General features: G+C 42.7%; 1 protein-coding gene across 1 annotated transcript in view; it reads right to left on the bottom strand.

Annotated features, from left to right (window-relative positions):
• The window catches only part of smad4b (SMAD family member 4b), an 88,339-nt gene that overhangs the window by 27,897 nt on the left and 43,968 nt on the right, over positions 1-16,474 (bottom strand). The window contains exons 3-4 of the mRNA XM_055661311.1: positions 13,890-14,064; positions 7,971-8,000 (exon numbers count right to left, since the gene is read on the bottom strand). Coding sequence (XP_055517286.1) covers positions 7,971-8,000; positions 13,890-14,064 — 205 coding nt within the window. The remainder of the gene's footprint in view (positions 1-7,970; positions 8,001-13,889; positions 14,065-16,474) is intronic.

The following is a 16,474-nucleotide window of genomic DNA, read 5'->3' as shown; positions in this document are numbered from 1 at the left end:
CCCGCAGAGGTGACAGCGGAACCTGCAGTCGGTCCTCGAAGAAAGGGGAACTAAATCCCCATTCATAAAAGAGAAGGTGAGGGTATATTGCGCGGGAGGGTTAATAATTGACAATCTGCTGCTACCTGCCAGCTGAGTTAAAAAATTCCCACGGTAGACTCACGATACACAGTGTATCGCGAGTCTTGCGTGGGAACCTTTTAACTCAGCGTGCAGGCAGCAGCAGATTGTCGCTCCCTTCAGTTTCACCCCACCAACACCCCTCTGCTTCCCGGCCATGTGTGTGACCCCTTCCCTCCCCTCTCCAGCTCCCCGCTCATTGCACCGGCGCGGGGGCTTTGTACTGTCTTCACGTCGCGATGCTAGCAGCACAGTGCCAGTCACCAGAGACGTCAGGACCAACGGAACACCGACCCCCAGGCCCACTGCAAGCACGGAGATCCCAGATCAGCAACTCCAGCCCAGCCCCGTTCCAACTCCAGAGGAACACGCTCCCCGTATGGGCAGAAGCTGATGGTGTGCAAGGGGTACGTCTTGTTCTTGGGGTGGCGCAGCTCGGGCTGTGGGCGAACTGCCACGTTGCCGTAGCGGCCCATCGGGGAGCGGATTCCTCTGGAGTTGGAGGGGGAGGGGGGTATTGTGCTGTTTGATCGCCCCCTACTATTCCAGGGACAGGGAGACAGGACGTTCACCGAGGGCGGCCCGCAGAGGTGACAGCGGAACCTCCGGTCGGTCCTCGAAGAAAGGGGAACTAAATCCCCATCCATAAAAGAGAAGGTGAGAGTATATTGCGCGGGAGGGTTAATAATTGACAATATGCTGCTGCCTGCCCGCTGTTAAAAAGTTCCCACGGTAGACACGATACACAGTGTATCGTGAGTCTTGCGTGGGAACTTTCTAACTCAGCGTGCAGGCAGCAGTAGATTGTCGCTCTCTTCAGTTTCACCCCACCTACACCCCTCTGCTTCCCGGCCATGTGTGTGACCCCATCCATCCCCTCTCCAGCTCCCCGCTCATCGCACCGGCGCGGGGGCTTTGTACTGTCTTCACGTCGGCGATGGCAGCCAGCAGGCTAGTGCAGTCACCGGAGACGTCAGGACCAATTGGACGTCGACCACCCGGCCCACCGCAAGCACGGAGAACCCAGAGACCCACAGCCTGCAGCAGCCCAGCCCAGCTCCAACTACAGAGGAACCTGGGTTGCGGATGACGGGGCGCAGCTCGGGGCGTCGTAGGGGCCCATCGGGGAGCGGGTTCCTGTTGGTCCTGACGTCTCCGGCCACCTGCTATCCTCCAGGAACTGTACCGCCCTTGCAGGAGAGTGGGGTTGTTTGCAGTTGCAGAGGGAGGGGGCAAGGGCGGTACAGATCCCAGTCTCAGCTCCAGTCCAGGGGGGTGGCCGGTGACGTCAGGACCAACGGGACACCGACCCCCAGGCCCACTGCAAGCACGGAGATCCCAGAGACCCACAGCCAGCAGCAACTCCAGCCCAGCCCCGCTCCAACTCCAGAGGAACACGTAGGGGCAGAAGCTGATGGTGTGCAAGGTGTTCTTGGGGTGGCGCAGCTCGGGCTGTGGGCAAACTGCCACTTGTCGCCGTAGCGGCCCATCGGGGAGCGGATTCCTCTGGAGTTGGAGGGGGAGGGGGGTATTGTGCTGTTTGATCGCCCCCTGCTATCCCAGGGACAGGGAGACACAGCGGCGTTTTAGACTGGTGGGCAATCACTTCCAAAGTTCTGCCGACACAGTCAGGACACCTCTCCTACACTGCATTTCATACAAACATTTATTCTGCATGAAAAAACGACATTGAAGGCGCAAATTCGCGACCTTGCGGATATGAGCCGAGCACTCTACCACTGAGCCAGCCATTAAAATCTACGCTAAAAAAATTCCATTCCGAAGACCGACAAATTCTGAATTACGAAAAGTGTCTGGCCCCAAGGCTGTCGGATAAAAGGTTGTGCACCTGTACTATGCTTTGTAGATACGGTGTAATTGAATCGTCGATTATATATATGAACTGAGATCATTGTCCCTTTGTGTGGGGATGTGAACTCTGTATAGTCTGTAATCTGCATACAGTAAAGAGTTTTACCACACACAACTGGCGAAATAAAGATTGTACTGCTTTATCATTGATTTTATTTGCATTTTTGTCTGTTTAAGAACATTAAACCACAACACAAGGACACCCAAATCTCGTTGCACCTCCCCTTTTTCCTAATCTGACCATTCAGATTCACCATTCAGTCTGAAGAAGGGGATCGACCCAAAACGTCACCCATTCCTTCTCTCCAGAGATGCTGCCCATCCCACTGAGTTACTCCAGCATTTTGTGTCTACCATTCAGATAATAATCTACCTTCTTGTTCTTGCCTCACATTTATCCATATTATACTGCATGTCGAACATTCCATGTTCCAAAGATATAATGGCACCGACCCCCATTTTTCCTCTCTCCCACATCGATGACTGCACTGGGGCTGCCTCCTGCACCCATGCTGAACTCATGGATTTCATTAACTTTACCACCAACTTCCACTCTGCCCTCAAATCCACATTGACCACCTTGGACACCTCTCTGAAGAAGGGTCTTGACCCGAAACGTCACCCATTCCTTCTCTCAAGAGATGCTATTGAGTTACTCCAGCTTTTTGTGTCTTTCTTCGGTTTAAACCAGCATCTGCAGTTCCTTCTTACACAACTCACTCCCCTTTCTTTATCTCTGTCTCCATCACCAGGGACAGACTATCAACTGGCCACTACAAACACACCAACTACTCATTATCTTATCCACACCTCCTCCCACCCTGCATCTTGCAAAAGATACTACCTCCTACTCTCAATTTTGTCCGTGTATTCCGCATCTGCTCCCAAATTGAGGCTTTCTATTTGAGGACATCGAAAATGTTCTCTTTCTTTAGTAAATGTTGTTTCCCCCTTGCTGTCATAGATTGATACCTCACCCGTGTCTCCAGTAGGTCCCATTTTTTATGTTTCTTTTGTCTTTTACATAGACAGGTAAAACACCACCACTACCACCACCACCCTGTGAAAGACTTCTAATATCTACCTTGCCAACGTTGTGGGCCACAAGGCCTAAAATCAGGTTTAGCCAGAAGGTGGTGAATCTGTGGAATTCATCGGCACAGATGGCCATGGATGCCAAGTCATTGGTCGCTTACAACCAGAAAGGTTCTAGATTGGAAAAGACGTCCGAGGTTACGGGCAAGCAGGAGAATAGGGTTGACAGGGAAAGATAGGCAGCCATGATTAGGACTCAATGGGCCGAATGGGCTAATTCTGTTCTTGTGTCATATGATAGATGTTCCTTAGATATTTAAATCAGCTATTTACAATATACATTAATGATTTAGATGAAGAGATTAAGAGTAACATTAGCAAATTTACAGATGACACAAAGCTGGATGGCAGTGTGAACTGTGGGGAGCATGCGATGAGGATGCAGGGTGATTTGGACAGGTTGGGTGAGTGGGCAGATGTTGTTTAATGTGGATAAATCTGAGGTTATCCACTTTGGTGGCAAGAACAGGAAGGCAGATTATTATCTGAATGGTGTCAGATTATATGAATGGTGTCAGAGCTCTTAGGGATAGCGCAGTAAAGGGATATGGAGAGACGGCAGGAACAGGGTACTGATTGTGGATGATCAGCCATGATCACATTGAATGGCGGTGCTGGCTCGAAGGGCCGAATTACCTACACCTGCGCCTATTGTCTTATTAGGATAAGGTGTGGTGCAACGAGACCGTACAGTTGTACAGGGTTCTTGTGAGACCACACCTGTAGTATTGTGTGCAGTTTTTTGCTCCAAATTTGAGGAAGGACATTCTTGCTATTGAGAGAGTGCAGCGTAGGTTCACAAGGTTAATTCCCGGGATGGCGGGACTGTCATATGTTGAAAGAATGGAGCGACTGGGCTTGTATACACTGGAATTTATAAGGATGAGGGGTGATCTTATTGAAACATATAAGATTATTAACGCTAGAGACAGGAAACATGTTCCTGATGTTGGGGGAGTCCAGAACTAGGGGCCACAATTTAAGAATAATGGGTGGGCCATTTGGAACTGAGATGAGGGAAAACGTTTTCACCTAGAGTTGTGAATCTGTGGAATTCTCTGCCTCAGAAGGCAGTGGAGGCCAATTCTCTGGATGCTTTCAAGAGAGAGTTAGATAGAGCTCTTAAAGATAGCGGAGTCAAGGGATATGGGGAGGAGGCAGGAATGGGGTACTGATTGTGGATAATCAGCCATGATCACAGTGAATGGCCGCGCTGGCTAGAAGGGCCGAATGGCCTACTCCTGAACCTATTGTCTATTATACCAGAAAAACTATCAAGTTTAGGAATGCACATATTTGTAAACATACAGGCTGGCAAGTCATTAAAAACAACCATGCTTTCAGCATTGTATTTCATATTTATTACTGCAAAAGGGTACTGGTAAGAACTCGTGGTAAATTGAAATATCCAGCTGTGCCTGTGAAACTAACTCCTGATATTCAAAGAGTCATCAAATTTGAATTCAGGACCAAAACACAAAGAAGCTGTTCCTGAGCCTGTTGGTGCGCGCTTTAAAGCTTCTGCCCTTTCTGCCCAATGGAAGCAAGAGAAGGAATGAGCAGGGTGGGACAGGGCTTTGATTTTGTTAGTTGCTTCTCCGAGACAGGAAGAAGTGTAGGAGTCGACGGTGGTGAGTATGGTCCCTGTGATGGACTGGGTGATATTTTCAGCTTTTTGCAATTCCATGTGGTCTTAGGCAGAGCTATTCCAAACCAAGCTGTGATGCAACCAGACAGTATACTTCTGTAGAAGGTGCATCTGTAGAAGTTTATAAGTATTTCAAGACATGCTGAATTTCCTCAGTCTCCAATGGAGGTAGATGCTTCCTTGTCTGTTGCTTCAACGTGGATGATGCACGACAGATCATTGGTAATATTAATGTCAAGCAACTTGAAACTCTCAACCATTTCCACTTCAGCACAATTGACGGTGATTAGAGGATGTACTCATGATGCTTCCTTGATAACTAGAGCCTTTGATTGTTGACGCTGAAGCTGTTGTTGTCCTGACACCATGTTATTAAGTTCTCTATCAACATTGTCATGTGTACTAAAGTATAGTGAAAAGCTTTTTTTTGCATGCTAAACCAATCAAATCAGAATGATCACATAGTAGCATAACTATACATTAAGTACCATAGATAGAGCAAAAAGTGCAATATAGAGTGCAAAATGTAGTTCTCAGCATTGTAGCGCAACAATTCCAGGGACAAAGTCCAATGTCCGCAGTGAGGTAGAGAAGAATCAGACTCTACCCTATCTTACTTACAAAATTCTTAAGGGGTTGGACTAGATGCAGGAAGATTGCTCCCGATGTTGGGGAAGTCCAGGACAAGGGGTCCCAGCTTAAGGATAAGGGGGAAATCCTTTAAAACCGAGATGAGAAGAACTTTTTTCACACAGAGAGTGGTGAGTCTCTGGAACTCTCTGCCGCAGAGGGTAGTCGAGGCCAGTTCATTGGCTATATTTAAGAGGGAGTTAGATGTGGCCCTTGTGGCTAAGGGGATCAGAGGGTATAGAGAGAAGGCAGGTATGGGATACTGAGTTGGATGATCAGCCATGATCATATTGAATGGCGGTGCAGGCTCGAAGGGCCGAATGGCCTACTCCTGCACCTAATTTCTATGTTCTATGTTCTATGTTATGAAAGGACTGAGTGGAAGAAGCTATTCCGAAGACTGGTGGTGTTCACTTTCAAGTTTCTCCATCTTCTGTCCCCTGGGAGCAGAATCAGTGCCACAGCAGTAGACTTGCTGCCTTATAGCACTAGAGACCAGGCACGTGCCGTCAGGGTAGGCAAGGTAGGCACTGCCTACCCTGACTAAAATTATAAAATGTTAATCACTAAATATAAATAGTAAAGGCATGGGAGAATTATGCCTATCTAAGAGATCAATCTCTTAGGTAGGCATAATTCTCCGTGCCTTTCATCCGCAGCACTTTTAACCCTTGAAGGTCTGTGCAGCCCACGTGTGGTCAGCACTGCTTCAAGCCGTCACTTTCAAGCGGGGCTGAAGGCAGCTGAAATTCTGCCTTTGCAGCACTGTGCAGGTGCAGCAGCCTACTGCGCATGCGCAGCGCTGGTTTCTTGGTGGGATTTTCAGATATAGATTATCACTATTTTAAGTGTATCTTGGGAAACAAAGACAGAAGAATGGAGTTTGTGTACCGATAATGTGGTAAGTACATTTCTTAGTGTTTTATGTTTTTAAATACCGTATTTCCCGGGGTGTGGGGGGAGTGTTCCTTTCACAGCGTTTGGGGAGTCTGGCCCGGGGTAAAGTTGCGGGGAGGGCACGAATGTTGTGAAGGAGGGGGTCGGGATCATACCACTTGCGACGCTCATTGAATTGTTACTGTTTTTATTTTTATTTTTTATTTTTAAGGAGAGAACAATCTGCACATGCGCGGTTTAATTTTTTTTAAAGCCGACTGACTGCCTACCTTGACTCACGGCACGTGCCTGCTAGAGACCCAGGTTTGATCTCAACTATGGATGCTGTCTGTGTAGAGGTTGAACGTTCTCCCTGTGACCGCATGTGATTTTTCCAAGTTTCCTCCCACTTTCAAAAGACATGCAGGTTTGTATGTTAATTGGCCTCTGTAATTGTCCCTAGTGTGTAGGATAGAATTAGTGTACAGGTGATCGTTGGTCAGCACAGAAGGGTCTGTTTCCACGCTATATTTCCAAATTAAACTGAAGATTGAATGGCCGGGGTGGGAAAGGTCTTTACTAAAGTTGCTATGCAATGATCACATGCTCTATGCTCCAGCTAACTATGGCCTGCTTCCTTTATCGTTGTTACTTTTTTTGCATATTGTTCTATTTGTTTCATTTGTTCTACTCCTCTACTCCTCACTATAACACCATCTATATCTCTCGTTTCCCTTTCCCCTAACGCTCAGCCTGAAGAAGGGTCTTGACCCGAAACGTCACTTCTTCCTTTTCTCTAGAGATGCTGTCTGACCTGCTGAGTTACTCCAGCTATCTGTGACTAGCACCTTGAAGAGATTAGAGAGAATTTGAAAACATTTGAGAATTTCAAAATCAGTCTTGTTTTGCATAAAACAAATGTTGGTGTTGAATAATCGTCAGTAGAAGCTTAAAGTTGCAAGGGAAGTCAGCTAATGGGAGGGGACAGTGGTATTAATACTCTAAAACTACTTTGCCATGCCACTTACCAACATTCAAGTGTCCAATTTAAATATATCCTCATTTTCCAAACTGAATTCCTTTATTTCCTGATATGTTCAAATTGTTCTGTTGTAAATTATTTAAAGATGTTGATAACATTGTTTAAATGTGTAATGTTACATTTTCAAGTTTTAATGTTAAATTTTCAACGGGGTGCTGCAAAGGCTACAATTTTCTGGTTTAGGGAGGGAAAAAGGTGGTCAGAAGCCACGTTCCAGTTCACTATCAATTAAGGCCTGCTATGTATACAAACCAGACTCAGATGTAAATGTTTAACCTGCTTTAATTCACTATCCAGCTGCATAAAAATACAAGTATAAAATCAGTATAATTAACTCTGACTGGCTCCTGTTGTACATGTTGACTTTTCAGTTAAATTTCCATAAGCAAGTTAAGCACGCAGAGATAACAAATTCAACGTAACTGAGCCAATTTCATTAAATTAACTGTAGGCTTGTGGTTCTTTTTCATTCATATTCGGGAGACTGAATACATCACCAAACGTTACATTAGTAGTTGCTCACATCTCTGAGCAGTACAACATAATGACTCCAGGTCTTTGCACTTTAAGTGCAAAGTCCTTTGAACAACTTGAAATCTTGTAATCAGAAGAGAGGACAAGCTGGGATTTTACAGATAATAGCAAGTAAATTCACACGACCAATTAACCCACAAACATGTTTCTTACCTGAACTTTGGAGCGTCAATCCTGAGAGATCTTCATTTAAAGAAAAGTCAAAAATTAGTATTCATTTTAGTTTATCTAAATTTTATAATATCTAAATAAATATGCTTATGTACTTCAATAATTACTTTTTCAAATAAATAAGTGTTAAATAATACTTGAGAAAGCAATACATTTTATAAAACTGATTAATACCAATAATACACTGAAATACACTCACCATGCGGAGTCCATGGCAGTCTGCAGAGATAGGTGCCCAGGATGAAGTCAAGACCAATGATACCATAATAAACAGCACATACGATATATAATTGTGCTTTGGTTATTATTTTTTGATAAACCCATTCAATTTATTTAACTTAAAACCCATATTTCACCACCAAATACCAATATAACATATTGGAAGTACATAATGCAAAGATATGGAAATTTAATTGGTCTCTACTCCCACTTGCAAATTACAAAGCGACAACAACCACAACCGTTATCTAATTTATGCAGCGATGTCTAAAGTACAATTCCTGAACTATATATAATAAGCGAGTTCGATATTCCAATAAACGCAAGGAATTATGGGATTTGTCAAGGGTCATACGCAATTTTTAAAAAAAGCGATTAAGCCTTTCTTCATAATTTATGTGTAAAAATATATTTAATCTGAGGAACGGGTGTGCCAGTTAGCGGGAGAGTGGGGTGTAACAGCAAGAGAGAGAGGGGGCAGATGCGAGTGGGAGACGGGGGGAAGAGACTGGACTGGCGGAGCGACATTCTCGGCATCTCTGCTGCTGTGTGTATGGACCTGCGTTTCATCCGTGGTCAAGGTCGGGTCTCCGGCGCAGCGGGCGCTGTTGGGTTGCTGCTAGGCCGTCCCAGTCCCCTCCCAGGTGTGTCACATCCCTGTCCGGGGGTGGCCGGGGTGTCCGTGGAATGGCGGGGTGCCGACTCGGGGCGGCCCCGGGTTTGCAGCCGGCGCGGGGGAAGGCCGACTCCGGCTCAGCTCTGCCTGGTCCGCCGGTCCAGGGCTGTCGGTTGGCCTGTTAGGATGGGTGGAGTTGGGGCTTCTTCTCCGCGCTGACTGTTGGGCCTGGGGCCGCCGCTGCTCCGGGCCGATGTCCCATCGGTCCGGGGTCGCCCCGGGCATCTCCGGCTGCCCCAGAAGGGGATGGGGCACTCGGGGGACGGGAGCAGTCCAGTGGTGGTTCGGCGGTGCTGGTGATCCGGGTTTGATCCTGGTTGCGGATGGAGCGCGGATCTGTATACGTGCAGCAGCTGAGCTGCCGAGAATGTTTATCGCGAGTGACCTATGACCTGGGCTTGCGCAGTCGGAATACCGAACTCGCTTATTAGCCATTGAAGTAAATTGTTCCTAATAGTGTATATTGGTTTAATTTATTGCCTGAATTTTGTAGGTTTGGGTATGTGTTGTGTGTTTTTTTTCTATACATAAAACCCAAATCAGATTACAAAACTCCATTACCATCAGCAATTTAAGATTTTTGTAGATTATATTATATGGATTTAGAAACTTTAAACATGGCTCTCAAAAGCCTTACGGTTCTACTAAAAGCAGCCAATAAAAGGTAAAACATCTGTAAGATAACAACTTTGACTGCAAATGACAGTGATATTATAGATAATTTATATCCCAACTTTATACCATAGCACTTACATATTTTGTTCAAGTAATAATTTTTTAAAGTTTTGTTTCAGAATAGCCACACCAAAAAGCTAATATATGTATAAAGTGGGAAAACTATAGATAGAGCTGCACTGTATAGATCAACAGATCTCAAAATAAAATACTGATGATGAAAAGAGACAAACGTCTTAAGAATAATATGACATGCACATTTAACATGACCAATAATTATTAAACAGTTTTATATTCCCAGTAAATGACACATTAAACAAAATTAGTCAGTATAGCTTTGGCTTAATGACTAAGTACAACAGAGATGAATAAAGCAGGTATGTTGAGAGTCATCCCTTCAAATATTTAACCAGCATGGAACACAGTCACCAACAGTTACATTTTTCTAAAAAACATGAAAACAAGAGATGACCACTGATTTCCAAATGCATGGATATCGAAGAAAAGCTAATAATTCTATTATTTGGCCATTTATTTTAACAAACAGCAATAATGCTGCATAATGCACCCAAATAATACAAATTCATGTTTGTAGATGGGAAATAATGACACTGGCATACTATATTAGTGATCCTAATGACTAAATATGTTAATAGGTTAGTCAGTGATATGATAGCACACAAGAAGGAAAATAAATCCTGTCAAACCAGTTATGTTGTGTGCAAATAAATTAAGATAGTAAGATAAATGAGTTAGAAAAGATTATGAATGCGAAAAAACAAATGGTAAAAAAAATTATGCATATAGAGTATACAATACGCTGGGATATGTGCAATAAAATTAAGCAAATAAATTTAAGGATGATCAAAAGCAAAATAAAATTCTAGATGCTGATAATCTGAAACGAAACTCAACATGAAATTTAATATGGCAGTCTGAAGAAGGATGCCGCCCCGAAACGTCACTTATCCATGTTCTCCAGGGATGCTGCCCGGCCCGCTGAGCTACCCCAGCTTTTTTGTGTCTTTCCATGGAATTTAACCTCAGATAACCAGCCTTTCCACTTTGATGCCAAACCACCCAACTCTGACTATCATATTGAAACACTTCTGTTTTAAAACAATTCTGTTTCTCTCTATAGGTCTCATTAAATTAAAAGCTAATTGTTATGTTTTTAAAAACAAGCGTGATGATCAGAAATTTATATATCAGAAAAGGATGACAAAAGAAAAGGCAAAAGAGTTTACAAGTAATAAGGAAAAAAAATCAATAGTGTGATGTATTCAGTTTCACTGTCCAGGAGATGCACATTTAATTTTGATCACTCAATTCTTAAGAGATTGTAACAAGCAAAGTAAATATAGGAGCAGCAGTCAGCCAATGAGAGGTGGATTTTCTGAAGATAATCAACAGGCTAACAGAATATATTATGAAAACTAAAGTGCTGGAATAACTCAGCGGGTTAGGCAGCATCCTGAAGATATGGACAGGTGACGTTTTAGGTTGAGATACTTCTTCAGACTATTCGTAGTAGTGCGGTAAAATCTGGCAAAAGGTGGAGTGGGACACAGCCATAGGTGGATTTGGATGAGGGGCAGATAGGTGGACAAAGGCCAGAGATGAAAATAAGACAAAGTGCTGTTGGATAAGGAGCTCTGTCATGCCCCCAACACTTAGTTTTCTCCACAGCCCCCACTATAATTACTCTCATTATGGGTCCCGACCCAAAATATCCATGTCTTGCAGAGTTATTCCAGCACAGTTGATATTTTGTATATCATCATCTGCAGTTCATTGAGTCTGACAGAATAATTACGGGATATCTGATGTTGAGAGGTGAGGGCAACATTTACGCAGGTTAAGGATTGGTTAGCAGATAGAAAACAGACAGATAGTAGAAAAAAGGGTAATTCGCCATACTACAGAGTGCAACTGGTGGAGCATCACAAGAGTTTGTGTTTGTGGCTCAACATTAACCTAAATAATCTTCATCAATGTCAAAAAAGAACATAGCAAGAGTAAAATATTGTAAAAACTTGTTGACAATACAAAGTTATGTCGGAAAACAAGACAAGAAAGTAAAGTCTACGGAAGAAAGTAGCCCCACTGAGTGATTGGTTAATAGGATGGCAGTTGTAAAATGGAGAAATGGAAAATTATCCAATTAGTTTGGAAGAATGGAAAATAATTTTGAGATTTGAAACTGCAATTCAGTGGGTCTTCAAAATTGCTGCTATGAATCAAAAAAGTTAACAAGCAAATACATAAAACAATTAATGGTATTTTTGCCTTTTTGGCAAAATGAATATCAAAGAAAGTATACGGAAATCTTTTCTTGCATTTATATATAGGGCTTAGGCAGGTGATATATGTCTGGAATGCTTTGTATAGTTTGGATCTCTTTTCTCAAGGCAAGATATACTTGATTTAAAGGTTCAGCAAAGGTTCCATGGATTGTTTCCTCCGAGTCAGAAATGTCATATGGAGAAGAGAATTTGTTACAAACCCTTACATACACACTTGAGTTTAGAAGTGAAACAACAAACTACAAACATTTTTAGAGGGGGTTGTTAAAGTGGATGCTGATTCTTTGTTTCCGTTGACTAGTGTCGAGGACCAGAGATCCTACTCTCATGAGAAGGGGTTGGTGTTGAAAGGTAGAAATGCCTTAATTCGGAGAACTGCACTTTTTTTTAGTTTGCTTCCCCAGAGGCTTGAAAATTATGATATGTTTCTTTACACCAGGAGAATCAAAGAATATAGGGAATGGGCCACGAATCAGTTGATGCCAAAGATCAGCTGTGATTTTATTAAATGGCAGAGGAGGCTTAATGGGTTGTTTGGATAACAACTATTTTGTGTGATTTATGTTGGAGAATGCAACAATACAATTGTTTCTGCTCTGAGCATAAACTGTCACAACTTTGCATTAAAGGAAAGACATCAACCCTGCAAATTTGGTATTCTCCATATTTTCTCAAAAAGACTGATGTATTTTGGAAGCCGCAGAAATTTTGGAATACTTGGTAATCGTCTATCAATGCGTTTTCCAGAAAAAAAGTTGTATTGTCCTCCAAGTCGCCACTTTGTAATTTAATTTCAGTCATGTGTAAATCATGCACAAATTGAAAGCATTTGACTGAAGAGGCATACCAGTCTCTAATCCAACATACCAATAAATCTCAAATTAAATAAAATAAAAATATGATACACATCAGCACCAATTTAATATAACACTGAAGTGGGTGGTTTTTGTGCTTAATGATTCAGGTTTTTCCAATTCTAACCATTTTGATACCTGTCATGTCTTGCTTACATATCAAAATAACATAACCATAAGGAGACAAGAAAATATTTTGTCCTATCTTCAATTTTGATCATTCCCTCAACTCAACCAATACTTGATTTTCTCAACTTGTAGCAAAATAGTGCAACGGTCATCATTCCTTTGACCAGTTCTTACACCATCTTAAACTCCACACATGCTATCCTCTACACAATACTCCTGGGTCTCCTCCATTGCCAGAGTGAGCAACAGCGGAAATTGGATGAACAGCACCTCATATTCCTCCTGGGGACCTTGCGTCCGCATGGCATTAACATTGAATTCTCCCAATTTTGCTAGCCCTTACTGTCTCCTCCCCTTCCTTAACCCTTGAGCTGTCTCCTCCCACCCTCCTATCCGCCCGCCCTCGGGCTCCTCCCCCTCCCCTTTTCCTTCCTTCTTCCCCCCCACCCCCCATCAGTCTGAAGAAGGGTTTCGGCCTGAAACGTTGCCTATTTCCTTCGCTCCATAGATGCTGCTGCACCCGCTGAGTTTCTCCAGCAATTTTGTGAACCTTCGATTTTCCAGCATCTGCAGTTCCTTCTTGAACACTCCTCCATATATTTTCAGTTGAAATCAAGGTTCAAGTATTGCATCTGATTTCTAGTCTAGAACTGGAAAACAATATTTTTTCTTTCTATAGCTTGCAAAGTTTACAACAAAATGTGTGGTCAACTAACTACTCTTGAACTCATCTTTATTCATGGAGAAACAGAAACCTTTTGCTTTCAAAACATGGCCTCTCACTGAACTTTTGCAAAAGTAAAAATAAGTAAATCTTATTGCAGGTAAAATTTAGAGATACAGCACGGAAACAGGCCCTTCGGCCCACCGAGTCCATGTCGACCACAGATTACCCGATCTCACTGGTTCTATGTTATTTTACTCCCTATACATTGGGTGTAATTATGTAGCTGCAAGTGAGTGATTAGTAATAGCAAATATTAAATTTTACTGACAAAAGTTGATATTAGTATAAAAGCATAGCAATTAAAAAAAACCTTACCAATGCCAGGAGAAACCACACGCTCATAGTGATAAGGGTTCACGCAGACGCTGTCACATTTCAGGTCAAATGCATACTGACAATATTTTACATGTTTGAGTTCATTTTTGTGAAGATCAGGCCATCTCCAGAGCCTAGCGTAAATCACATGTGGAAAACCTTTACGTCCAGCAACCTGGGGAAGAATTATTATTTTTATACAATAGTCATCACCAACTGTTCAATAGCTAATTTATGTTAATATAAACTTGGAACTTCAATTACCAAAATGAATAATCAGGCCATTTGAAAAACACACTAAAATAAGTCATAGGAATTCATCACATTATTGAAATGTTTAATGGCTACCGAAAACAAACTTTGCCCTATCACTGTTTAATATAATTTAAAACATGACTCACAATATCAGATTTCTCTCCTCTTTAAAATTAGCTATTTCTCATGCTTTATTTAGCAATGTTACAAAATTTTGAGATTTAAAAAATCAAGTCTGCAATTTATCCCATCAGATAAAGCATAACAATAAGTTTAATTTGACACCAAATTCACTTTCATATCTCAAGTATTAAAAAAGTTATGACCATTTTCATACTCGGAAATTAGCATCTTGTTCCCTATTGATTTTCAATGGACATTACAAAAAAGCTGTGATCTTGGATAGTCAAAAGCCCATTTCTTAAGGAAAGATTAACATTTTTAAATAGCCTAAGTGTCCAAAGATTATTCACAAATAATTCACAATATAACATGATTTTTATATCTAATTTACATTAATTTATAGGCCAAATGGAAGGAATTTAGTGTTCAATTGCTGTAAATAAATGCCCATTTAAATCAGCTTTCTAGTGGGTTCATGTGAACGCGCTGGTTTAGAACGTTGACATAGCGCTGGATTAGTGCCCTCAAATGCCGAGAAAAATACTGCGGGATATAAAAAGCCCAAAATGAACCACTCGCTATAGATAACTTTAATTACAGGATTATATATATGCCCCATTTAATGTAAAAATAAGGTACATACCTTTAATTGTTTGCTTTATAAAACCCTGGGGCTGCGAGAGGTTGCGGAATGAGACAGTAATTTTAAAACTATTAGAACTATATTATCGAGGCCTATAAAACTAATAATACCTTTTGCGACCGGGTCTTGCAGCGATTTTTCGTTAATGATTTACTAGGCTGAACATGTGCGATTAGTACAGCCTAGTAAAAATCGCGTTTAAAACCCGCCCCCTCCAAACAGCGCCAAAATCGCCGACATGGCTGAGGGCAGATTCCTAATGACGATTCAGGTAGGTTTTGTAACATGCCTACTTTATTTAAATTCTAGTTCCAAATGAATTTTCTCCTTGCATGTTGATTAAGCTGTAAATGGTAGAAATATAGACTATAAAATAGAACAAAAACATACTGAAATTGCAGCAAGTGCACACAAGAACAATCTGAAAATTATATTAAAATATTTGCCAAATATTAACATAAATAAAATCCCAAGGTGGAAGAAGTGGTGACTAGTGGTGTGCCTCCGAGTTCAGTGCTGTTCGTCAAATATATCAATGATTTGGATGAGAACACACACGGCAAGATTAGTGGATGAGAACATACGCGGCAAGTTCCGGGAAGCCGTCCGGGCGGCGCACCTAATCCACCCGCCGAACACCAAGCCGCCGACGACAAGAACGACGATCGGAATGCGCCCCAGTAGGCCCTGACTTGCCCCAGAGGCCTCCCAGGGGACTCCGGTGAAGCCGGGCTGTGAGACCTGCCTGGGCCGAAGGAGCCTCAGAGGCGGCAGTGATGGGAGACTCGGCGGCAACTTGGGCCTCGGTGGAGGTGGGGCCTTTGGGGTCAATCAGTGTGAGGGGGAGAGGGGAAGACAATGGAGGACCCGGAGTAGGGGGATCATATTATGATCACAGATGATACAAATATGGGCGGATTTGCAGAGTGAAGTTGGTTGCGAAAAATTGCAGAGAGATCTTGATCGATTGGCCAGGTGAGCTGAGGAATGGTTGATGGATTTTAATACAGAGAAATGTGAGGTGTTGCATTTTGGTAAGTCTAACGTAGCCAGGACTTACATAGTGAATGGTAGGATTCTGGGGAGTGTTGAAGAGCAGAGGGATTTAGGAGTGCAGATAGATATGGTGGTCAAAAATGTGTTTGGCACATTGACCTTAATCAGTCAGAGTATTGAGTAAAGAGTTGGGAGGTCACGTTGCAGTGAGGCCACATTTAGAGTATTGTGTTCAGTTCTGGGCACCATGTTATAGGAAAGATGTCAAGCTGGAACGGGTACAGAGAAGATTTACAGGGATGTTGCCAGGCCGGGACTCTATTCCTTGGAGTGCAGGAGGAAGAGGGGTGATCTTATTGATGTGTATAAAATCATGAGAGGAATAGATTGGGTAGATGCACAGATCTCTTGCCCAGTGTAGGTGAATCGGAGACCAGAGAACATAGGTTTAAGGCAAAGGGGAAAATATTTAATTGAAATGAAATCTGAGGGGTAACTTTTTCACAGAAAGGGTGGTGGGTGTATGTAACAAGCTGCCAGATGAGGTAGTTGAGGCAGGAAATATCCC

The sequence above is a fragment of the Leucoraja erinacea genome, chromosome 1, assembly GCF_028641065.1.
Source record: "Leucoraja erinacea ecotype New England chromosome 1, Leri_hhj_1, whole genome shotgun sequence".
In the NCBI taxonomy this organism is placed as follows: domain Eukaryota; kingdom Metazoa; phylum Chordata; class Chondrichthyes; order Rajiformes; family Rajidae; genus Leucoraja; species Leucoraja erinaceus.
The sequence above is the reverse complement of the archived record's forward strand: the minus strand, read 5'-3'. Positions and strand labels throughout refer to the sequence as shown.